At 40.7% G+C, this 25803-nt stretch overlaps 1 protein-coding gene across 2 annotated transcripts in view; it reads right to left on the bottom strand.

Annotated features, from left to right (window-relative positions):
• The window catches only part of mmp24 (matrix metallopeptidase 24), a 105877-nt gene that overhangs the window by 30978 nt on the left and 49096 nt on the right, over nt 1-25803 (bottom strand). The window contains exons 4-6 of one of the 2 annotated variants that reach the window (XM_041888849.2): nt 19212-19516; nt 16718-16879; nt 290-504 (exon numbers count right to left, since the gene is read on the bottom strand). In XM_041888849.2, the coding sequence (XP_041744783.1) occupies nt 290-504; nt 16718-16879; nt 19212-19516 (682 nt within the window). The remainder of the gene's footprint in view (nt 1-289; nt 505-16717; nt 16880-19211; nt 19517-25803) is intronic. The other variant, XM_041888850.2, reaches the window with a different exon arrangement.

Raw genomic sequence — 25803 nt, 5'->3', positions numbered from 1 at the left:
AGAATTCCATTCATTTCTATGGAGGACTGCTTTTCTGAGGAGTGCCAATATGGTCAACCGTTGGATTCAATGTCTCATTGGCCAATACATAGCATCAGCAATCCAGGGTTTATATACGTAGTCCCCTGTAGCTCAGTTGGTAGAGCATGACGCTTGCAACGCCAGGGTTGTGGGTTCGTTTCCCATGGGGGGGGGGGTCAGTATGAAAATGTATGCACTCACTATCTGTAAGTCACTCTGGATAAGAGCGTCTGCTAAATGACTAAAAATGTAAAATCATTGGTCTCACCTTAAAGACAAACATCTCGCGTCTGAAGAAGGCCACGGTGTTGAAGTTGCCATCACAGATGTTGGGTTTGCCATTGGGGAAATAGGGCCTGTCATCGGAGGGTGGACGTGGCGGGCGGGACTGACGGTCGTGTTTCCTCTCCGAGGTGGGGTGGGTTCGGCGAGCGGGCAAGGTGGGCAGCGGCCGTGTAGGCTCCAGCATGGCTGTAGGGACACCTGCACACAGAGGCACGCTCATAAGAACAGGCTTTCAAAAAGCTCTCGTCATTCCTAGAGCTAAATTCGTCTAGGTCCTGCTGTATTAACAGTATATTAGCACCATTTTGTTGTCCCCCACAATGAAATCAGACGGAGGACTATGGATCTGTCTGTCTGTATGTACATTAGTCACACGCGATATCTCAGACACCACTGGCCCGACTCTGACTAAACTTAGGTGAATTATGCATCTTGCCATAGAGATCCGGCATGTACAAAAATTACTGATTTGGCCCAATGGAGGCGCTATAGTAATCAATTGTAATTCTTAACTTTGAACAAGCATATATCCTGTCGCGTTTTTGAGCTTGAATTTTTATCACTAATTGGCCCAAGGGACGAAATGTTTAATGTTGCGTTGTTTCACGTTTACATGTACATATGCTATTCAATTGTAAGATGTTTCTGTAATTTCAACAGTAAAACATGGTAGAATGCACAGTAAAATACAGTAAATGGGTTTTACAGAATTCACACTAGTGGGTGCCTGGTAATGTTATTTCTGAACCATTAACATATTTTGAGGTGTGTCTTGTAAGAGGCTATATTTGTTGCACCCGTTAGTGAGAGTCATGTACCAATTTAAGGGATACAAATCAAATGAAATTGTATTTGTCACATACACATTTTTTTTTAAAAATGTAACCTTTATTTAACCAGGTAAGCCAGTTGAGAACAAGTTCTCATTTACAACTGCGACCTGGCCAAGATAAAGCAAAGCAGTGCGATTAAAAACAACAACAGAGTTACATATGTGGTAAAACAAAATAGAATATATATATATATATATATCTATACAATGTGTGCAAATGTAGCAAGTTATGGAGTTAAGGCAATAAATAGGCCATAGTGCAAAAATAATTACAATTAGTATTAACACTGGAATGATAGATGTGCAAATAGAGATACTGGGGTGCAAATGAGCAACATAAATAACAGGTGTAGACCTTACAGTGAAATGCTTACTTACAAGCCCTTAACCAACAATGTAGTTTTAAGAAAAATAAGTGTTAAGTAAAAGCATTAAAATAACAGAAAAAATAACAGTAGCGAGGCTATATGCAGGGGGTACTGGTTAGTCGAGGTAATTGAGGTAATATGTACATGTACAGTGGGGAGAACAAGTATTTGACACACTGCCGATTTTGCAGGTTTTCCTACTTACAAAGCATGTAGAGGTCTGTAATTTTTTATCATAGGTACACTTCAACTGTGAGAGACGGAATCTAAAACAAAAATCCTGAAAATCACATTGTATGATTTTTAAGTAATTAATTTGCATTTTATTGCATGACATAAGTATTTGATACATCAGAAAAGCAGAACTTAATATTTGGTACAGAAACCTTTGTTTGCAATTACAGAGATCATACATTTCCTATAGGTCTTGACCAGGTTTGCACACACTGCAGCAGGGATTTTGGCCCCTCCTCCATACAGACCTTCTCCAGAATTTCTGCAGCATAGAACACTGTGGCCTCCATCATTCTTAAATGGAAGAAGTTTTTAAACCACCAAGACTCTTCCTAGAGCTGGCCGCCCGGCCAAACTGAGCAGTTGGGGTAGAAGGGCCTTGGTCAGGGAGGTGACCAAGAACCCAATGGTTACTCTGACAGAGCTCCAGAGTTCCTCTGTGGAGATGGGAGAACCTTCCAGAAGGACAACCATCTCTGCAGCACTCCACCAATCAGGCCTTTATGGTAAAGTGGCCAGACGGAAGCCACTCCTCAGTAAAAGGCACATGACAGCCTGCTTTGAGTTTGCCAAAAGGCACCTAAAGAGACTCAGACCATGAGAAACAAGATTCTCTGGTCTGATGAAACCAAGATTGAACTCTTTGGCCTGAATGCCAAGCATCACGTCTGGAGGAAACCTGGCACCATCCCTATGGTGAAGCATGGTGGTGGCAGCATCATGCTGTGGTGACGTTTTTCAGCAGCAGGGACTGGGAGACTAGTCAGGATCGAGGCAAAGATTAACGGAGCAAAGTACAGAGATCCTTGATGAAAACCTGCTCCAGAGCGCTCAGGACCTCAGACTGGGGCGAAGGTTCACCTTCTAACAGGACAACGACCATATTTTTTATTGGTAAATTTACAAACATATATATATATATATATATATATATATATATATATATATATATATATATATATATATATATATATATATATATAATGATAAATAGACTTGAAACTTGTATCTCATTATGCTGAAATAAGTATAGCCAGTTATAATTGTAATGGCTTAGCTGATAATAACAAAAGAAGAACAATATTTACATGGCTCAAAGAGAAGGAATATAATATCTATTGTATACAGGAAACTCATTCAACAATTCGAGATGAAGTAGCGTGGAAAAAATAATGGGGGGGGGGGGGAATATACTTCTCCCATGGGCAAAGAAATTCAAAAGGGGTGATGATATTAATTAATAGTAATTTCGATCCGAATGTGCAAATTGTCAAAATAGATATGCAAGGTAGATGGATTATTTTAAATATGTTATTGGACCATAAACAGATATGGCTCATTAACCTTTACGGACCAAATAATGATGATCCACAATTATTTGACTATATATATATATATATATATATATATATATATATATATATATATATATATATATATAATTTATTATCAAGCCTGCAAGCAATTCAAGACAATATTGTTATGGTGGGGGATTATAATACTGTTTTAAATAGCTCAATGGACCGTAAAGGAAATCACACCACAAACAATCACCCACATGCTCTTAAGGAAATTGTGAATGTCATGGATACATTAGAATTAGTAGATATATGGAGGCTTAAATATACTGATCTAGTGAGATATACATGGCGGAGACTGAATCAAGCTAGTCGTCTTGACTTCTTTCTTATCTCATTCTCATTGGCACCAAAAGTTTAAAAAGTGTTGATAGGGGACAGAATGCGGTCGGACCATCATATAATAGGCATATACATTACTCTTACTGAATTTCCACGTGGGTGAGGATATTGGAAATTTAATCAAAGCCTATTGGATGATAATTTATTTATAATTAGAACAAAGGAATTTATAACTGACTTTTTCCAACATAACATAGGTACAGCGAATCCCCTTATTGTATGGGACACCTTTAAATGTGCCTTTAGAGGCCATGCAATTCAGTACTCATCTCGAAAACAAAAGCAATTTAGGTCAAAAGAGTTTATACTAAGAAAGGAAATAGAAAGTCTAACAGAACAGATAGATGGCAATAAAAACTGTAACATAGAGGCTCAGAATAAATTAGAGGAAAAACAAAAAGAAATGGAGAAACTTATTCAAGAAAGATCAAGTGTAATATATTATAAAAATAAAGCAAACTGGATGGAATATGGGGGAAAATGCACAAAATTCTTTTCTAATCTTCAACATAGGAATGCTACCAAAAATAACTTAATGAAACTGGTTACAATTGACGGAGTCACCCATAATTCACCAAATGATATTTTGAAGGAAGAAACAAAGTACTTTAAGCATATGTTTTCTTTTCAGTCGCCTACATCTCCTCTAACTGAAGCTAATTGTAGAGATTTATTTTCTATTGATAATGTCAAATTAACAGCCACACAGAAAGACTCATGTGAAGGTGAAATTACAGAGGATGAACTTCTGGATGCAGTTAAAGACTTTAAGTCTGGGAAAACTCCAGGGTTGGATGGCATACCAGTCGAGGTATACCAAACCTTTTTTGATATACTAAGAGGACCGTTATTAGCATGTTTTAACCACTCCTATGTAAATGGTAGATTATCTGACACTCAAGAAGATGCAAAAATCCTAGCAAAATGTATAGCGCATAGAATTAAAAAGGTATTGTCGGATATTATTCATTCTAATCAGACAGGTTTTTTACATTGAAGATACATTGGAGATAATATAAGGCAAGTATTGGAAACAATAGAACACTATGGAAAATATGGGAAACCATGCCTGCTATTCATAGCAGACTTCGAAAAGGCATTTGATAAAATTAGACTGGGGTTTATATATAAATGCCTGGAGCATTTCAATTTTGGAGAATCTCTTATAAAATGGGTCAAAATCATGTATAGTACCCCTAGGTGTAAAATAGTAAATAATGGCTATTTCTCAGAAAGTTTTAAACTGTCAAGAGGAGTGAAACAAAAAACTGTCAAGAGGAGTGAAACAAGGTTGTCCACTATCGGCATATCTATTTATTGTGGCCATCGAGATGTTAGCTATTAAAATCAGATCCAATAATAATATCAGAGGATTAGAAATACAGGGCTTAAAAACAAAGGTGTCATTGTACGCTGATGATTCATGTTTTCTTTTAAATCCACAACTAGAATCCCTCCACAGCCTCATAGAGGATCTAGATACATTTTCTAACCTCTCTGGATTACAACCAAATTATGACAAATGTACTATATTCCGTATTGGATCACTAGAAAATACAATTTTTACATTACCATGTAGTTTACCAATAAAATGGTCTGATGGTGATGTGGATATACTCGGAATACATATCCCAAAGGAAATAAATGATCTCACTTCAATACATTTTAATAGAAAGTTAGCAAAAATAGATAAGATCTTACTACCATGGAAAGGAAAATACCTGTCAATTTGTGGAAAAATCACCCTGATTAACTCTTTAGTATTATCTCAGTTTACCTATTTGCTTATGGTCTTGCCTACGCCTAGCAAACAGTTTTTTAAATTATATGAGAAAAAAATATTCAATTTTATTTGGAACGGCAAGCCAGACAAAATTAAAAGGGCATATTTATATAATGAATATGAATTCGGAGGACAGAAATTATTAAATATTAAAGCATTAGACCTATCACTAAAAGCTTCAGTCATACAAAAGTTATACTTAAACCCGAACTGGTTCCCAAGCAAATTAGTAAGATTGTCTCACCCAATGTTCAAGAAAGGCCTTTTTCCCTTTATTCAGATTACAACAACTCATTTGCAGTTACTTGAAAAGGAAATCATCTCCCAAATATCACTATTTCTAAAACAAGCCATAGAAAGTTGGTTGCAATTTCAATTTAATCCTCCAGAAACGACAGAACAAATAATGCAACAAATATTGTGGTTAAATTCAAATATACTAATTGACAAAAAACCTTTATTTTTTGACAGAATGTTTAAAAAAGGTATAATCTTCGTAAATGATATCATCGGTAGGACTGGTGGAGATATGTCGCACATGCAGCTAACAAAAACATATGGAAATGTCTGCTCTACCCAAAATTACAACCAAATAATTGCAGCCTTACCGCAAAAGTGGAAGAGGAAAGTGGAAGGGGGAGAAAGTAAGGAACTTGTCTGTCGGCCTTGCATTAAAGAACATAATTGGTTAAGGAAAACTGTGATAACTAAAAAAGTATATCAGTTTCACTTAAGGACCAAAGGATTGACAGCCGTCCCATATAGATTGCAAAATAGTTGGGAAGAGATCTTTGACGTACCGATCCCATGGCATAGTGTTTATGAACTGACACGCAAAACAACACCGGATTCAAAAATTAGAATCTTTCAATTTAAATCATTATATAAAATTCTTGCTACCAATAGAATGTTATTTATATGGGGGATACAATCTTCCCAGCTCTGCAGATTTTGCTGTGAAGAGACAGAATCATTAGATCATTTGTTTTGGTTCTGTCCATTTGTAGCTTGTTATTGGACACAGGTCCAGGAATGGCTAAAGGATTGCAATATTTACCTGGAGCTAACCTTGCAGATAGCATTACTGGGTGATCTGAAAAGTCATAGTCAATCAATCAATAATATAATAATACTTTTAGCAAAAATGTTTATTTTTAATTCACAATCTGTAGAAGCAATGAGAATAGAAAGGTTCAGAACTGTTGTAAAACATCACAGTACTGTTGAAATATATATGGCAAATAGAAATCCTATATGGATGGTGTTAAGAGATAGATGGGAGGTATTGAATAGAGTTGAAGGATGGGACAAATAACAAATAACAACAAATAATAACAAAGATAGCTAATAATGTAAGCATACTGTGTCCATAATAAGTATATAGGTTGTATGTTGGGAGCTTTTGGGAAAGAGCACAGTTAGAAAGATATGGCATATAGAAGCAAACCGGATGGACATCATGAAAATGATCGGAGAGGTTGAGAGTAGAAGTTCAGGAGCAAAAAATAAATACATTATATATATATATATATAATAGAATTATTGTAAAATTAACTCTGTCCATAAGGTGTAGATAGTAAGTATACAGTGGGGAGAACAAGTATTTGATACACTGCCGATTTTGCAGGTTTTCCTACTTACAAAGCATGTAGTGGTCTGTAATTTTTATCATAGGTACACTTCAACTGTGAGAGACGGAATGTAAAACAAAAATCCAGAAAATCACATTGTATGATTTATATGTAATTAATTAGCATTTTATTGCATGACATAAGTATTTGATCACCTACCAACCAGTAAGAATTCCAGCTCTCACAGACCTGTTAGTTTTTCTTTAAGAAGCCCTCCTGTTCTCCACTCATTACCTGTATTAACTGCACCTGTTTGAACTCGTTACCTGTATAAAAGACACCTGTCCACACACTCAATCAAACAGACTCCAACCTCTCCACAATGGCCAAGACCAGAGAGCTGTGTAAGGACATCAGGGATAAAATTGTAGACCTGCACAAGGCTGGGATGGGCTACAGGACAATAGGCAAGCAGCTTGGTGAGACGGCAACAACTGTTGGCGCAATTATTAGAAAATGGAAGAAGTTCAAGATGACGGTCAATCACCCTCGGTCTGGGGCTCCATGCAAGATCTCACCTCGTGGGGCATCAATGATCATGAGGAAGGTAAGGGATCAGCCCAGAACTACACAGCAGGACCTGGTCAATGACCTGAAGAGAGCTGGGACCACAGTCTCAAAGAAAACCATTAGTAACACACTACGCCGTCATGGATTAAAATCCTGCAGCGCACGCAAGGTCCCCCTGCTCAAGCCAGCGCATGTCCAGGCCCGTCTGAAGTTTGCCAATGACCATCTGGATGATCCAGAGGAGGAATGGGAGAAGGTCATGTGGTCTGATGAGACAAAAATATAGCTTTTTGGTCTAAACTCCACTCGCCGTGTTTGGAGGAAGAAGAAGGATGAGTACAACCCCAAGAACACCATCCCAACCGTGAAGCATGGAGGTGGAAACATCATTATTTGGGGATGCTTTTCTGCAAAGGGGACAGGATGACTGCACCGTATTGAGGGGAGAATGGATGGGGCCATGTATCATGAGATCTTGGCCAACAACCTCCTTCTCTTAGTAAGAACATTAAAGATGGGTCGTGGCTGGGTCTTCCAGCATGATAACGACCCGACACACACAGCCATTGCAACTAAGGAGTGGCTCCGTAAGAAGCATCTCAAGGTCCTGGAGTGGCCTAGCCAGTCTCCAGACCTGAACCCAATAGAAAATCTTTGGAGGGAGCTGAAAGTCTGTATTGCCCAGCGACAGCCCCGAAACCTGAAGGATCTGGAGAAGGTCTGTATGGAGGAGTGGGCCAAAATCCCTGCTGCAGTGTGTGCAAACCTGGTCAAGACCTACAGGAAACGTATGATCTCTGTAATTGCAAACAAAGGTTTCTGTACCAAATATTAAGTTCTGCTTTTCTGATGTATCAAATACTTATGTCATGCAATAAAATGCAAATTAATTACTTAAAAATCATACAATGTGATTTTCTGGATTCCGTCTCTCACAGTTGAAGTGTACCTATGATAAAAATTACAGACCTCTACATGCTTTGTAAGTAGGAAAACCTGCAAAATCGGCAGTGTATCAAATACTTGTTCTCCCCACTGTAGATCGGAAGTAGAGGCCTGGGCATTGTTGTTCACTAATTTACTCCAAGTAGGGAAAGGATGGCGGGGTTGAAAAGTAATAAAGGGGAGTATATATATAAAAAACATGGGGGATTGGAAGTGATGCAGACAATTACATTGATAGATTGTATCTTCTATCTGCAATATAAAGCTGATCCACCCCCCCCCCCAAAAAAAAAAAATAACAAACAAAAAAAACAGGACAACGACCCCAAGCACACAGCCAAGACAACGCAGGAGTAGCTTCGGGACAAGTCTCTGAATGTCCTTGAGCGGCCCAGACAGAGCCCAGACTTTAACCTGATCGAACATCTCTGAAGAGACCTGAAAATAGCTGTGTAGCGATGCTCCCCATCCAACCTGACCGAGCTTGAGTGGATCTGCAGAGAAGAATGGGAGAAACTCACGAAATACAGGTGTGCCAAGCTTGTAGCGTCATACCCAAGAAGACTTGGCTGTAATCGCTGCCAAAGGTTGTTCAACAAAGTACTGAGTAAAGGGTCTGAATACTTATGTAAATGTGATATTTGCTAATTTATTACAAATAATATAATAATAATATAAATAATATGCCATTTAGCAGACGCTTTTTATCCAAAGCGACTTACAGTCATGCGTGCATACATTTTTTTTTTGTGTATGGGTGGTCCCGGGGATCGAACCCACTACCCTGGCGTTACAAGTGCCGTGCTCTACCAGCTGAGCTACAGAGGACCACGCTACAGAGGACCACGCTCAGACCACGCTAAATAAATGAAACATTTCTAAACCTGTTTTTCCTTTATCATTATGGGGTATTGTGTAGATTGATGAGGGGAAAAAGTCAAGGGATCTGAATACTTTCCAAAGGCACTGTTTGTGGTAGTAGTTCCCTAACAATTTCATTTATATACATTTTAGCAGACACTCTTATCCAGAGCGACTTACGGTAGTCAGTGCATACATTTTCATACTTACATACAACCCTGGCATTAAAAGCGCCATGCTCTACCAACTGAGCCACACGGGACTATATAGGAGACAGATCAGAGTGGCAGCAGGTGTTAAACCTTTTAATGGTTGAATATTTAACCATGTCCATTTGATCTGTTTTGCCCATGTAATCACAGCCAGTTTGGAGGCCTCTAGAATTGCAAGTGATATAAAACACCTGGTATTCATTAACATGCTGTAATATGCAAAGGCCTAGCAGCCAACCTACTCGCTCCAATCCCTTGTAATTCCCTTGTAAAATACTGTAAAAATAACTTGGTATACTAGACAGTTTTACAGTATTGGACTGTTTCATTACTTTGACGTTATAGACATTTACTGTAAGTTGGCATCAAGTTACTGTGAATATCTCTAATGTATTGGCACTATCCAGAGATAAAGCTATCATAAGATATCTTGTTGTAATTACAAATATTTTGAAGACCAGTGTATCCTTAACTACAACAACATTTTAACATATTCAGTAACATTACAGAAATGATTTACTTGCAATGACTGTGTTTTTTGACCAAAATCTCCTCGTAATGAACAGTGTTTAGTGTTGACGAGAAGGCAAACTTTTCTAGCTATGCCAGGAAAAATTGGGCATCATCAACTTATTGCTATGGATTCTACATCTGCATTGCTTGCTCTTTGGGTTTTTAGGCTGTGTTTCTGTATAAGCTCTTTTTGACATCTGCTGACGTAAAAAGGGCTTTATAAACACATTTCATTGATTTAATGTATCCAAATGAATGTCGCGGTGTTAGCCGTAGCTAGTTGGTTAGCTAGCAAGCAAGGGATAAGAATGTTGCAATCGAGTAAGGCAACGAAACATATAGTACGAACAACTGGGTTGCGTCCATAAATATAGAACTAATTGAACGAATGAATGAGAAGATGAGAAAGTATGAATTTGCGTATGAAAATGAAAGTATATAAAAAATCTTTTTTATATCTATATACACTGCTCAAAAACATAAAGGGAACACTAAAATAACACATCCTAGATCTGAATGAATGAAATAATCTTATTAAATACTTTTTTCTTTACATAGTTGAATGTGCTGACAACAAAATCACACAAAAATTATCAATGGAAATCAAATTTATCAACCCATGGAGATCTGGATTTGGAGTCACCCTCAAAATTAAAGTGGAAAACCACACTACAGGCTGATCCAACTTTGATGTAATGTCCTTAAAACAAGTCAAAATGAGGCTCAGTAGTGTGTGTGTGTGTGTGTGTGTGTGTGGCCTCCACGTGCCTGTATGACCTCCCTACAACGCCTGGGCATGCTCCTGATGAGGTGGCGGATGGTCTCCTGAGGGATCTCCTCCCAGACCTGGACTAAAGCATCCGCCAACTCCTGGACAGTCTGTGGTGCAATGTGGCGTTGGTGGATGGAGCGAGACATGATGTCCCAGATGTGCTCAATTGGATTCAGGTCTGGGGAACTGCTGACACACTCCAGCCACATGAGGTCTAGCATTGTCTTGCATTAGGAGGAACCCAGGGCCAACCGCACCAGCATATGGTCTCACAAGGGGTCTGAGGATCTCATCTCGGTACCTAATGGCAGTCAGGCTACCTCTGGCGAGCACATGGAGGGCTGTGCGGACCCCCAAAGAAATGCCACCCCACACCATGACTGACCCACCGCCAAACTAGTCATGCTGGAGGATGTTGCAGGCAGCAGAACGTTCTCCACAGCGTCTCCAGACTCTGTCACATGTGCTCAGTGTGAACCTGCTTTCATCTGTGAAGAGCACAGGGCGCCAGTGGCGAATTTGCCAATCTTGGTGTTCTCTGGCAAATGCCAAATGTCCTGCACGGTGTTGGGCTGTAAGCACAACCCCCACCTGTGGACGTCGGGCCCTCATACCACCCTCATGGAGTCTGTTTCTGACCGTTTGAGCAGACACATGCATATTTGTGGCCTGCTGGAAGTCATTTTGCAGTGCTCCTCCTGCTCCTCCTTGCACAAAGGCGGAGGTAGCAGTCCTGTTGCTGGGTTGTTGCCCTCCTACGGCCTCCTCCACATCTCCTGATGTACTGGCCTGTCTCCATGCTCTGGACACTACGCTGACAGACACAGCAAACCTTCTTGCCACAGCTCGCATTGATGTGCCATCCTGGATGAGCTGCACTACCTGAGCCACTTGTGTGGGTTGTAGACTCTGTCGCATGCTACCACTAGAGTGAAAGCACCGCCAGAATTCAAAAGTGACCAAAACATCAGCCAGGAAGCATAGGAACTGAGAAGTGGTCTGTGGTCACCACCTGCAAAACCAGTCCTTTATTGGGGGTGTCTTGCTAATTGCCTATAATTTCCACCTGTTTTCTATTCCATTTGCACAACAGCATGTGAAATTTATTGTCAATCAGTGTTGCTTCCTAAGTGGACAGTTTGATTTCACAGAAGTGTGATTGACTTGGAGTTACATTGTGTTGTTTAAGTGTTCCCTTTATTTTTTTGAGCAGTGTATATGGCAGAGCATTACATGTATTTGTACAGGTAAATGTGTGCTTTAGTATTGTTTTCTTTGGCAATTGTGGTATAGGCGGTATAAATGACTCCATTCCGTACATTACCTTGGGAAAATAAACTCTGCAAAGGGACTTGGCTCCGCCTCGTCCCGCTGCGTCATTCATTATCTCCAAGGTAATGTACAGAATGTCAGTTCTAGGGTTGCGAAACTCCCAGTAATTTACTAAATGTACCAGCATTTTCTGAAATGTTTAATTAACAGGTAATTTTGGAAATGTATGGAAACGTTGGTAATTTATACCTAAATGACTTTGTTGTATTCATATTTTTTCTGTCAATGTTGTTCATGTGTTTCTAGTAAATAGACCTATGGTTTAGAAGAAAATAGCCCCAAAAAACAGTGGTGTCAGTTCAGCTAAACCTAGAGTATGGAAAGTGGGGTGTGTAGAAATACACCTACCAGTTGAAGCTCATTTACTGTACCTTTTAACTCTAATGCAATTTGGAGAACAGCAAAAACAAATGTCCCCCAGACATTATCACCTCAATATTAGGTTTAAAGGTCTGTAGAATGACGTGTACAATGTACTTACTACTCAACCTCATCATACATAAGCTACATTGACTCATTGTGGAACAGTGCATACAGTGCAACAGGAAATAGATTCATAATACATGCTATCAAGGCCCACTTCAAATACCGACATCAATGTCAAATACCGACTGTAATGTGCCACTAGAGATCCTGGTTCGAATCCAGGCTCTGTCGTAGTCGGCCGCGACCGGGAGACCCATGGGGCGGCGCACAATTGGCCCAGCGTCGTCCAGGGTAGGGGAGGGCATGGCCGGCAGGGATGTAGCTCAGTTGGTAGAGCATGGCGTTTGCAACGCCAGGGTTGTGGGTTCGATTCCCACGGGGGGTATGAAAAAAATAACAAAATAATGTATGCACTAACTGTAAGTCGCTCTGGATAAGAGCGTCTGCTAAATGACTAAAATGTTAAATGTAATGTGAAAGTAACTAGAGCATAAAACAGCTGACTGCGAATGCAAACTATGCCAGATAAATCCTACACATGCATTGAAATAAAAGGCATACGTCAAAGGAATTACTTAGGCCTATAATCGACAAGGACGCATAAAGATAAAACAAACTCAACCAAGGAATGAAGAAAAATCTACACATTAAGGCGCGCCCGTGATTCAGCACCGCTGAATGGACAGTGCCTCGGTACAGGTAGGCATAGTGGAGCTTTGTGGGGTGTGGCTGAATGGACAGCGTCTATGTCTAGTAGCCAGCTAGAATTAGGCTAGACATTTTCTGGGCACAGTTGAGTAGCCTACAATGCTTATATGAAATTCATAACTGGCACGCAGATCTTTAGAAATTGTAGGATCAATTGTAAATTGTCACTCCTATGAAAAAGGTTGCAGACCCCCTGCTATAGGCTATATGAAGTCACCCTTGTGGAACGGCAAACAGTGTCATTGTCTCGGCCGTGTCCCACCAAAATTGTTGCTCTGCATTCAGAGATGTTCCTTATGTGGGCGCCCAATTCATTTTTGTATTTGCCTGTCTGCATTATTCGCTAGGGAAGGGAAACATTCTGTGACTATTGAAGCATTGCATCAACAAGGTGTTTCTGAGAATATTGAAACATTGTATCAACGAACGAGGCGGCCCAGAGAATATTGAAACATTTTGACTCATTTTAGGAAACTAGGCGTATGTCACTACTTCACAGGAGAGGCACTTTTTTGCCAGAAATACCTTCTGGAACATGAACTTTCATGTGCCTTAATAACAAAGTTGTATGCCATCTGTAAATACGAAAAACACATGTTAAATTACAAGCCTTGTTGGTTTAGTCACGGAAAAAAACGGGAACCTTCCCGCTAGCCATGATTGACTGAGATAATGAATGGGCTGGACATGCCGGGAGATGTGTTCGGATTGATCTGCCATGTAGCACGCTTCTGTCTATAACATGAGCTGCTCAGTGTGTGTGTCGGTAATCCTTTCTAACGCATATTTTTTGAAAGTGTTGCTAATGCTCTTCACTTTCTGGAGGACAGAGTTTTGAAATCCGTGGAATGCCTGGTGGAAGTATGATAGCTAAGGAGATCCAATTCTGGCGTTTTGATTGCAAACAATGTGGAGGTAATCGAAAAGAGAACACCCAGAAGAGGCTGTTGTATAAAACACCTGTCTCCGGATTATATCTTCAAACTATATTATAATTTGTTTTTGTCAAAGTTGTTTTCTTTGCAAGTTAAAGCATACTGTTAGCTAGCTAGCTAGCTAATGTTAGCTGGCTGGCTGGCTTGCTAGCTAACATTACGTGTATGATCTGTGTAGTAATATTATTTGTATCTCAGAGCCATTTGCATTGCTAGTTATAGCCTAATGTTAGCTAGCTAGCTAACATTGAACCTAGTTAGTTGGTTAGCTTTAGCTACCAGCAGATTCATGCAGGGTAGTAACATGAGTTGGGATTATGGTTCATTGTTTAGCTAGCTAGCTACATGTCTAAACAAAGACTCCACTATGCAAGTAACCACTTCACTGTACCGTTTCCACCTTCTGTATCCTGTGCATGTGACAAATAAGCTTTGATTTGATTTGATATAGTGTTTGTTTAGCAGAGACTGTAATGTGAAGAACAACATGACCTGCACCAAAATCAAATTAGGGTATAACGTTAGGCCAACGAGACAGTGTCCAAGTTCTAAAATTCTCAGGTGGAATGCCCTGCTTTAATTTCGTCACACTCACAACTGTAAGCTATTTTCTGTAATTAGCTCACCATTAACCTGTAAATAATTATCTTGTTGTGAGTTTATTTTCCTGTAAAATCTAATACAAATTAGCTAAAGTTAAGACTTTGTCTGCTGTATGATATGGTCATTATTTGAACTGGCTAGCCAGCTAACTTAATATTAGCTAGCTTGTTAACAAGCTAGACACGAACCAAAACATTGTTTTCATTTCCTGTTTTGCTAGATTGACATCTACTAAATTCATTTTTAAACTAATGGGTTTATTGGTGCTAAAACACACCATATATGCTATTCTGAACCACCAGGCTGCTGATGTCATGCAGCCTGTCATTTTTTTGTGTTTATACTTTTTCATAACGACAATGACAAGTTTGATGTCGGACGACAATAGCATGTTCATGATGTCACTGTGACAACTGTCTACAGATAAGTCGATAGACCAGCCTTTGAAATCTTTGGTTGTTTACTACACTACCATACTCACTCTGTATAGCACATGGCCTCACATGTGAATCCTTAAAGAGATGGGTGGGGCTTAAAAGGCTGTGAAAGATTCTGAATGGGTGTAGACAAAGAAGAGCTCTCCAGTAGGTATGCCAAACCATTTTCTCAAAAGTTTAACTTTCTACCATAAAGTAAACTTTCAAAGCAGAATTACTTTCCCATTTGTTCCTCAACTGCAGTGTATGATATACAATTTTCTAGCTCTGAGTCTCTAATTTTATCCAATGTAAAAAACACAATTTCAAATGTTGCTACATAAGACTGAATCGAGCCGGTCGGTCATATATTAATATTGCAACCTAGTAGCCAACACGGAGGCGGCCCGTGCAAATGTTTCATCCCCAAACCATCACACCACCACCACCATGCTTGACCTTTGGTATGACGTTCTTACTGTGGAATGCAGTGTTTGGTTTTCGCCAGGCATAATGGGACCCATCTCGTTCAAAGAGTTGACTCAAGTTTGCCAAAAAGCACCTGGATGATCATCAAGACTCTTGGAAGAACGTTCTATGGACAGATGATTCAAAAGTATAACTTTCACCCCCTTTTCTCTCTGATTTCAATCTTGTCTCATCGCTGCAACTCCACAACGGGGTCATGCATCCTCCGAAACATGACCCGCCAAACCACGCCAGCTGTACCAATGTGTCAGAGGAAACACCATTTCAACTGACGACCGAGGTCAGCCTGCAGGCACCTGGCCCGCCACAAGGAGTCACTAGAGCGCAATGAGCCAAGTAAAGCCACCCCCGGCCAAACCCTCCCCTAACCCGGATGATGCTGGTCCAATTGTGCGCCGCCCTATGGGACTCCCGAACACGGCCGGTTGTGATACAGCCTGGGATCGAACCTGGTTCTGTAGTGATGCCTCTAGCACTGCGATGCAGTGCCTTAGACCGCTGCACCACTCGGGAGGCCAATTTAGCCATTTTTAATGACGTTTTGCCAGCAAGATTGATCTGTTAGAATATCTAATTTTAATTCAGGAAGATGGACAAGCAAGACTGGTATAATGCATTTCCACCTCTCACTCTATCAGAGGCAGTTAGGCTACAGGTAGGGATGCAGGCAGAGGATGATGATGTAGCCCTACAGCAAGAAGTTAAAGAAGTTAGTCCAACTAGGTAATTATTTGCATTATCTCAATTATCATTCTGTCACTGCATGACAATGCACATTTGTTATAGCCTACAATTGTTATTGTCTTTGAAGACAAAAACAAGACATGTAATTTTGGGAAACGCTCTAAATAGCAAGTTCAGTTTATTTTCATACCAATAGGCCTACATAAACAAAAATAACAATTAGGCTTACAGCTATCTCAACCTATATTTTAATAGAAATAAAACCGCTTTTGGTTTCAAATGGTCACTAAAAAGGAGGGCTCCCCACCTCCTAATTCACAATTCCTGCGTGGCGCTAGATTTTTGTTTTTCGCACGCTACAGACGGTTATATCGAACCGTTAATACATGACTGGTAAAGGCCCAGTGCACTAGCTTAGCTTGGCTAAGTAGTGAAAAATATATAAGTGACAACGTACCGTATATTTTCTGGATGCCCTGGAGGTCATCGAGGGGCAGTTTGAAGTTGTGTGTCTCCATGTACTGGTAGAAGGGAGCCATTATGGCACTGGGGTCATTCGAATGCTCCAGCCCCAAGGCGTGCCCAAGCTCATGTACCGCCACCAAGAAAAGGTCATTACCTGGAGAAAAAACATTGCACTGGACCATATGAACAAGTAGGGGGGATACTGTAGGCTCTTCATTCAAAATAGCAGAGTCGAAAATGTATCAGTGAAACCATGCTGCAAAGGTTTTACCACGTGAATTAGACTAAATGTGTTTTTTTGGGTTTTTTTAATCTGTGAGAGTGTAAAGTGTGTAAGCAAATGTCAGCGTCACAGAGATACTGTGGAAATTTGTTCGTTAGACATCTCCCCTTGTAAATAGATCCGAATGCTTAATTTAAAACGCTTAATAATATCTCAACTTCAGAGTGGGAGCGGTATTCATATTTTCATCACCGTGATAATTTGACTATTTGAACCTAATTATTTGACATTGTCCTTTTATTTCATTGGGCAGTCGCGTTGAGATTGACGTTCTGGACAGCGTAATACCCCTGTTGATACCTGTGCTGTCTTGAGCTTCAAGTAGAGTGCAGAGTAAAATAAAAACTCCTATTGTTACCTCCCCTTCAAACCAAGGCACTTGAACAGTGGAAAAAATGAAGATGAAAAGGTATTCAGCATCTCTTGGTAGCACAATGGACGTTTGCTTGAAATAAAGGATGCATTGGTTTTAAGAACAAAATACAGATTTTTCAAGCAAACGTGCATTGGGCTACCAAGAATAGCTGAATGTCTTTTCATCTTCAGCTTCATGCACTGAATTCCTTACGGACCTATGCTGTCTGCTTTTGCTCTTAATGTTATGTCATCCTTCCATTCCCATGCCTTAATATTTGATGTAGGCCTACTTCTTCATTCAATCATTGGGAGTCAATTCGTACTTCCTATGTATTTTTGCAGCATGGTTTCACTGATACATTTTGGACACTGCTCTTTTGAATGATGAGCCTAGAGTATCCCCCTTACTTGTTCATATGGTCCAGTGTGATGGCACACACACACACACACACACACTTGGCCTTTTTCCTGCTGCTCACTCAGCACTCTAGGTCTTTCAGCTGATCAAGAGGTCACTGGTATTCAACTATTGATCATTGATCACTGAATCGTTCAGCAATGACCATCAGCCAATGAAAGAGGTTTTCTTCATCCTGATATTCACTATACTTTGGTAGCTTTTGAGTAGGCCAACACTTGTTAACCAATAACCTGAACAAAAATATAAACGCAACATGCAACAATTTCACTGAGTTACAGTTCATATATGGAAATCATTCAATTGAAATTGAATAAAAACCCAGCTGATGGTTAAATTAACCCACGTTTGAGTAATCCCAACAATCCAACAAGGTGGGTTATTCATGCAACCCAACTGAGTGGCGCAGTGGTCTAAGGCACTGCATCGCAGTGCTAACTGTGCCACTAGAGATCCTGATTCGAATCCAGGCTCTGTCGCAGCCGGCCGCGACCGGGAGACTCATGGGCGGCGCACAATTGGCCCAGCGTCGTCCAGGGTAGGGGAGGGAATGGCCGGCAGGGATGTAGCTCAGTTGATAGAGCATGGCGTTTGCAACGCCAGGGTTGTGGGTTTGATTCCCACGGGGGGCCAGTATAAAAAAAATATGTATCCACTAACTGTAAGTCGCTCTGGATAAGAGCGTCTGCTAAATGACTAAAATGTAAATGAAATAAACTCATTAGGCCCTTTATCTATGGATTTCACATGACTGGGAACACCGGTATGCATCTGTTGGTCAAATATACCTTAAAAAGAAGGTAGGGGCGTGGATCAGAAAACCAGCCTGTATCTGTGACCACAATTGACCGTATTGCCAAGTTCTCTAAAACGATGTTGGAGGCAACTTATGGTAGAGAAATGAACATTAACTTCTCTGGCAACAGCTCTGGTGGACATTCCTGCAGTCAGCATGCCAATTGCATGCTCTCTCAAAACTTGAGACATGTGGCATTGTGACAAAACTGCACATTTTAGAGTGGCCTTTAAGTGTCCCCAGCACAAGGTGCACCTGTGTAATCATCATGCTGTTTAATCAGCTTCTTGATATGCCACATCTGTAAGGTGGATGGATAATCTTGGCAAAGGAGAAATTCTCACTAACAGGGATGTAAACACATCTGTGCACAATTTGAGAGAAATACGTTTTTTGTGCTTATGGAAAATGTCTGGGATCTTATATTTCAGCACATGAAACATGGGACCAACACTTTACATGTTGCGTTTATATTTTTGTTCAGTGTGTGTATATAGAATCAGGAGCACTTTGAAAAAAGCGCTACGGTGGCATAAACCAGTTTGTAAAACCCATTCAACATTTAATAATCCATTCAAACCTGATGGTTCAACACTACACCTGAACAAGCCAAAGTAGTCAGTATTACTTACCGTCATGATTAGCGTTGCCTAGTGTCCAGGGCTCGTCCGAATCAAAGTGAGTGTCCCCTCCGATCCCAGGGCCCGGGAAGTAGGCGTGGGCCAGGAACCCCCCCTCCCCATCAAAGGGCGAGCTATCACCATGGAAACCAGAGGCGAAAAAGATCATGATGTCGGCCTCCTTCCCCTCGTTCTTGATCTCGGAGTAGGCCACCTCCTGGAAAGTGAGTGGGGTCACCGTCTGCCACACGTCAAAGGCCTGCCGTATGGCTCTCTGCGTGTCCTTCTCCCCCACTTTAGGGGTAAAGTTGTGTATGCTACAGTAAAGAAGAATGGGAAAAGGGGAAGTATGGTAATACAGGAGTATGGAGTACTGTATGCAGTATGGTAGTAGGAAAAAGAGAAGGAAGAGTAAGTGCCAATTGGGTTATTTGGTAACCCAGCGCTAGGTAAATATTGGACAGAACACACGCTGGGTTATTTTGACACAGCCAGTTGGGTTGCATGAATAACCCACCTTGTTGGATTGTTGGGATTACTCAAACGTGGGTTAATTTAACCATCAGCTGGGTTTTTGTTCACTTTCATGCTGGATTGACCCAGCAGCTGAGAAGGCTGTAATTGCAGAACGCAATTAGGGGCATTTTCTGATATCTGGCGTTTCTTGATATGAACACCTATTGATTTTTTTTATTGAATTTTTTTTTGGGGGGGGGATGTTACACTTATTGATGTTTGTCATTGGTCGGTGGCCGTTTCTATCATGTCGGGCACAACTGTAGCATTGTAGCTAGCCCTTTTCCTAACCTTAACCTCAGTCTCCTAACCTACCACGCTAATTCACCTAACCTGCCACGTTAATTATCCTAACCTGTCACATTAGTTATCCTAACCTGCTATGTAAACAAATCATCTGTGTTGAAAACATCCGTCTCATAACACCGGAACTGACCAATGGCAGGTATCAATGTGTTCAGGGATTTTAAAGTATTGATTGGGGACTGATTGTGGAGGAATGCAACTAATTCTGGGTGATTTGTAATGTTTTATTAGTGCTTCCCATTAATGTGTTTTAATGTCACTACCAGTCAAAGGTTTGGACACCTACTCATTCACAGGTTTTTCTTTATTTTACTATTTTGAACATTGTAGAATAATAGTGAAGACATCAAAACTATGAAATAACACATATGGAATCAGGTAGTAAACAAAAAAGTATTAAACAAATCAAAATATATCTGAGATTCTTCAAATAGCCACCCTTTGCCTTGACGACAGCTCTGCACACTCTTGGCATTCTCTCAACCAGATTCACCTGAAATGCTTTTCCAACAGTCTTGAAGGAGTTCCCACATATGCTGAGGATTTGTTGGCTGCTTTTCCTTCACTCTGTCGTCCGACTCATCCCAAACCATCTCAATTGGGTTGAGGTCGGGGGATTGTGGAGGCCAGGTCATCTGATGCAGCACTCATCACTCTCTTTCTTGGTAAAATCGCCCTTACACAGCCTGGAGGTGTTGGGTCATTGTCCTGTTGAAAAACAAATGATAGTGCCACTAAGCCCAAACCAGATGGGATGGCGTATCGCTGCAGAATGCTGCAGTAGCCATGCTGGTTAAGTGTGCCTTGAATTCTAAATAAATCAGACTGTCACCAGCAAAGCACACCATAACACCTCCTCCATGCTTTACGGTGGGAAATACACATGTGGAGATCATCCGTTAACCCACAATGTGTCTCACAAAGATATGGCGGTTGGAACCAAAAATCTCAAATTTGGACTCATTTCCACCAGTCTAATGTCCATTGCTCGTGTTTCTTGGCCCAAGCAGGTCTCTTCTTATTATTGGTGTCCTTTAGTATTGGTTTCTTTGCAGCAATTCAACCATGAAGGCCTGATTCACAGTCCCCTCTGAATAGTTGATGTTAAGATGTGTCTGTTACTTGAACTCTGTGATGCATTTATTTGGGCTGCAATTTCTGAGGCTGCTAAATCTAATGAACTTATCCTCTGCAGCAGAGGTAACTCTGGGTCTTTGATTCCTGTGGTGGTCATCATGAGCGCCAGTTTCTTCATAGCGCTTGATGGTTTTTGCGACTGCACTTGAAGAAACTTTCAAAGTTCTTAATGTTCAGTTTTTTAATTTGTTGAGGTGATCTGAAGAGATTTCACCCCATGCTTTCTGAAGCACCTCCCACAAGTTGGATTGGCTTGATGGGCACTTATGTACCATACGGTCAAGCTGCTCCCTCCAGAGCTCAATAGGGTTGAGATCCGGTGACTGTGCTGGCCCCTCCATTATAGAAAGAATACCAGCTGACTGCTTCTTCCCTAAATAGTTATTGCATAGTTTTGGAGCTGTGTTTTGGGTCATTATCCTGTTGTAGGAGGAAATTGACTCCAATCAAGCGCCGTCCAAAGGGTATGGCATGGCGTTGCAAAATGGAGTGATAGCCTTCCTTCTTCAAGATCCCTTTTACCCTGTACAAATCTCCCACTTTACCACCACCAAAGCACCCCCAGACCATCACATTGCCTCCACCATGCTTGACAGATGGCATCAAGCACTCCTCCAGCATCTTTTCATTTGGTCTGCGTCTCACAAATGTTCTTCTTTGTGATCCGAACACCTCAAACTTCGATTCGTCTGTCCATAACACTTTTTTCCCCATCTTCCTCTGTCCAGTGTCTGTCCTTTTGCCCATCTTAACCTTTTTTCTTTTTATTGGCCAGTCTGAGATATGGCTTTTTCTTTGCAACTCTGCCTAGAAGGTCAGCATCCCGGAGTCGCCTCTTCACTGTTGATGTTGAGACTGGTGTTTTGAGGGTACTATTTAATGAAGCTTCCAGTTGAGGACCTGTGAGGCGTCTGTTTCTCAAACTAGACAAACTAATGTATTTGTCCTCTTGCTCAGTTGTGCACCGGGGCCTCCCACTCCTCTTTATATTCTGGTTAGAGCCAGTTTGAGCTGTTCGGTGAAGGGAGTAGTACACAGCGTTGTACGAGATCTTCAGTTTCTTGGCAATTTCTCGCATAGAATAGCCTTCATTTCTCAGAACAAGAATAGACTGACGAGTTTCAGAAGAAAGTTATTTGTTTCTGGCCATTTTGAGCCTGTAATCGAACCCACAATTGCTGATGCTCCAGATATTCAACTAGTCTCAAGTTTATTGCTTCTTTAATCAGCACAACAGTTTTCAGCTGTGCTAACATAATTGCAAAAGGGTTTTCTAATGATCAATTAGCCTTTTTTAAATGATACACTTAGATTAGCAAACACAACGTACCATTGGAACACCGGACTGATAGTTGCTGATAATGGGCCTCTGTACGCCTGTTTCAGCCGTTTCCAGGTACAATAGCAATTGACAACATTAACTATGTCTATGCTGTATTTCTGATCAATTTGATGTTATTTTAATGGACAAAAATTGCTTTTATTTCGAAAACAAGGACATTTCTAAGTGACCCCAAACTTTTGAACGGTAGTATACATACATTCATTCATTCATTCATTCATTCATTCATTCATTCATTCATTAAAATACAAAAACACAGTTTGGTTGTGTTCATTTATGATGTGTGTGTGTGTGTGTGTGTGTGTGTGTGTGTGTGTGTGTGTGTGTGTGTGTGTGTGTGTGTGTGTGTGTGTGTGTGTGTGTGTGTGTGTGTGTGTGTGTGTGTGTGTGTGTGTGTGTGTGTGTGTGTGTGTGTGTGTGTGTGTGTGTGTGTGTGTGTGTGTGTGTGTGTGTGTGTATATACAGGGCGCATTTGTAAAAGCGACCTAGGTCTCAATATCTTGTTTTAAAAAAAGGGCCTTGGCTTTCAGATAGTTATTATTGGCCAACCGTGAGTAAATGTCATCCCTGTTCATCATGTTAAGTTTGTACAATGCACATTTTTATCTTCCTTTAATTTTTTTTTTTTACATTATCTAATATTCCTAACATTGTTATGTACATATTGTAACAAAGTGGTAACTATGCCAACATTGGATTAGCACAGGCTTTTAAAGAACACTTGTGCAAGCCTCATTAAAGCTACACAATAGTCAGTGTTCAACCATACCATGTGATAACAATACAACAGAACAAATCAACTGGAATGATATTTACTCTCACGGGTAGCCAAAAATAACTATGAAAGCCACACCTTTGCTAAGCCACACCTCCAGTCATCTGATCTGACCCACTGGGTCATATCTCAATAAGCCAGCATCAACAACCAAACCTTGCCCTTTTTAAAGTAAGCAACCCAACTAAGTGACCCAGTGCCTGCAACCCGGCAGTTGGGTCATCCAAACAACCCAGCATTTTTTAGAGTATGGTGTGGCTGCCTTTAAAAAGGATGCCATACACTCTAAAAAATGCTGTGTTGTTTGGTTGACTCAACTGCTGGGTTGCAGGCGTTCGGTCACTTAGTTGGGTTGTTTTCTTTAAAAACTGTGGGGTTATTGATGCTGGGTTATTCAGATATGAAGACTAGAGGTGTGTCTTAGTAGGGGCATGGCTTTCAGAGTTATTTTGGGCCACCCTTGAGAGTAAATGTAATTCCGGTTCATCTGTTCTGTTGTAGTGTTAATACATGTTAAGGTTGAAAACTGACTTTTGAAGCTTTAATGAGGCTTACACAAGTGTATGAGTTTCTCAAGAGCCAATGCATATCCCAATATTGGGATTACATAAAAAATACCCAGCTGCTGGGTCAACCAAAAAAAACAACTGATGGTTAAATTAACCCATGTTTGGGTACTCCAAACAACCCAACATGTTGCGTTATTCACACAACTCAACTGGCTGGGTCAAAATAACCCAGCGTGTGTTCTGTCCAATACTTACTCAGCACGGGGTTACCAAATAAGCTAATTTGGGGTTCAGGAGTGAATGAATATCACAATATTAATATTTTAAAGAAGGATACTAGAGAGTTAGCAAAACATACACATCACAAGCTTATTCCAGCAACTGTAACACAGCTGATTGTGTGCTCTGTAATAAACTAGTTAAGAGTGACAACAATTTGCTTAATCTTATAACGTATAACCAAGTAGAAGATGATCGAGAGCAGATTGCTGGATCTGTAACCCAATATGAGACAAATGCAGTGACCAACTGCCTTATTTTTGCATACAAAACCCATACAATTAATAAAACATGCACATTATATGAACACGATGCCTCATCTGCTGTGTAATAGTTTATCTGCATAAATGATCTGAAATGTGAAAAATGCAGATGCAGCCAATTTAGCTATGACCGTGGTAAGCAGATGGTCCCTTTTGTAATACATTGTGGTTGGCAAGCAAGATAAATCTCCACTTCAAACTATGCAACATTGGATAAAGTGAGTGATTCTAGTCTGTAATCTGTATTCATGAGAGCAATGGGAGGACATGACCAAAAACTAATTAACACTAGAACCACAAGACGGTCAATCTGACAGTTTAACATTTTGTAATTTTAATAACTTTATTTCAATAAAAATCTTGAACCCACCTGTCCCTGACTTCTCCTAAATAACTATATATATATATATATATACACACAAAAGTATGACACCCCTTCAAATTAGTGGATTCGGCTATTTCAGCCACACCCGTTACATAAAATCGAGCACAAAGCCATGCAATCTCCATAGACAAACATTGTCAGTAGAATGGCCTTACTGAAGAGCTCAGTGACTTTCAACGTGGCACCGTTATAGGATGCCACCTTTCCAACAAGTCAGTTCGTCAAAATTCTGCCCTGCTAGAGCTGCCCCGGTCAACTGTAAGTGCTGTTATTGTGAAGTGGAAACGTCTAGGAGCAACAACCGCTCAGCCGCAAAGTGTTAGGCCTCACAAGCTCACAGAATGGCGCTGAGTGCTAAAGAATGCGGCGTGTAAAAATCGTCTGTCCTCGGTTGCAACACTCACTACCGAGTTCCAAACTGCCTCTGGAAGCAACGTCAGCACAATAACTGTTCGTCGGGAGCTTCATGAAATGGGTTTCTATGGCCGAGCAGCCGCACACAAGCCTAAGATCACCATGCGCAATGCCAAGCGTCGGCTGGAGTGGCGTAAAGCTCGCCACCATTGGACTCTGGAGCAGTGGAAACGCGTTCTCTGGAGTGATGAATCACGCTTCATCATCTGGCAGTCCGACGGACGAATCTGGGTTTGGTGGATGCCAGGAGAACGCTACCTGCCCCAATGCATAGTGCCAACTGTAAAGTTTGGTGGAGGAGGAATAATTGTCTGGGGCTGTTTTTCATGGTTTGGCCCCTTAGTTCCAGTGAAGGGAAATCTTAACGCTACAACATACAATGCCATTCTAGACAATTCTGTGCTTCCTTCTTTGTGGCAACAGTTTGTGGAAGGCCCTTTCCTGTTTCAGCATGACAATGCCCCCGTGCACAGAGGTCCATACACAAATGGTTTGACGAGATCGGTGTGGAAGAACAACATACAATGCCATTCTAGACAATAAAAGGCCACTCTAAAATGTGCAGTTTTGTCACAACACAATGCCATACATGCCTCAAGTTGAGGGAGCGTGCAATTGCCATGCTCACTGCAGGAATGTCCAACAACGCTGTTGCCAGAGAATTGAATGCTCATTTCT

The sequence above is a fragment of the Coregonus clupeaformis genome, chromosome 10 (assembly GCF_020615455.1).
Source record: "Coregonus clupeaformis isolate EN_2021a chromosome 10, ASM2061545v1, whole genome shotgun sequence".
Classification (NCBI taxonomy): Eukaryota; Metazoa; Chordata; class Actinopteri; order Salmoniformes; family Salmonidae; genus Coregonus; species Coregonus clupeaformis.
This window is presented reverse-complemented; position numbering and strand designations above follow the sequence as displayed.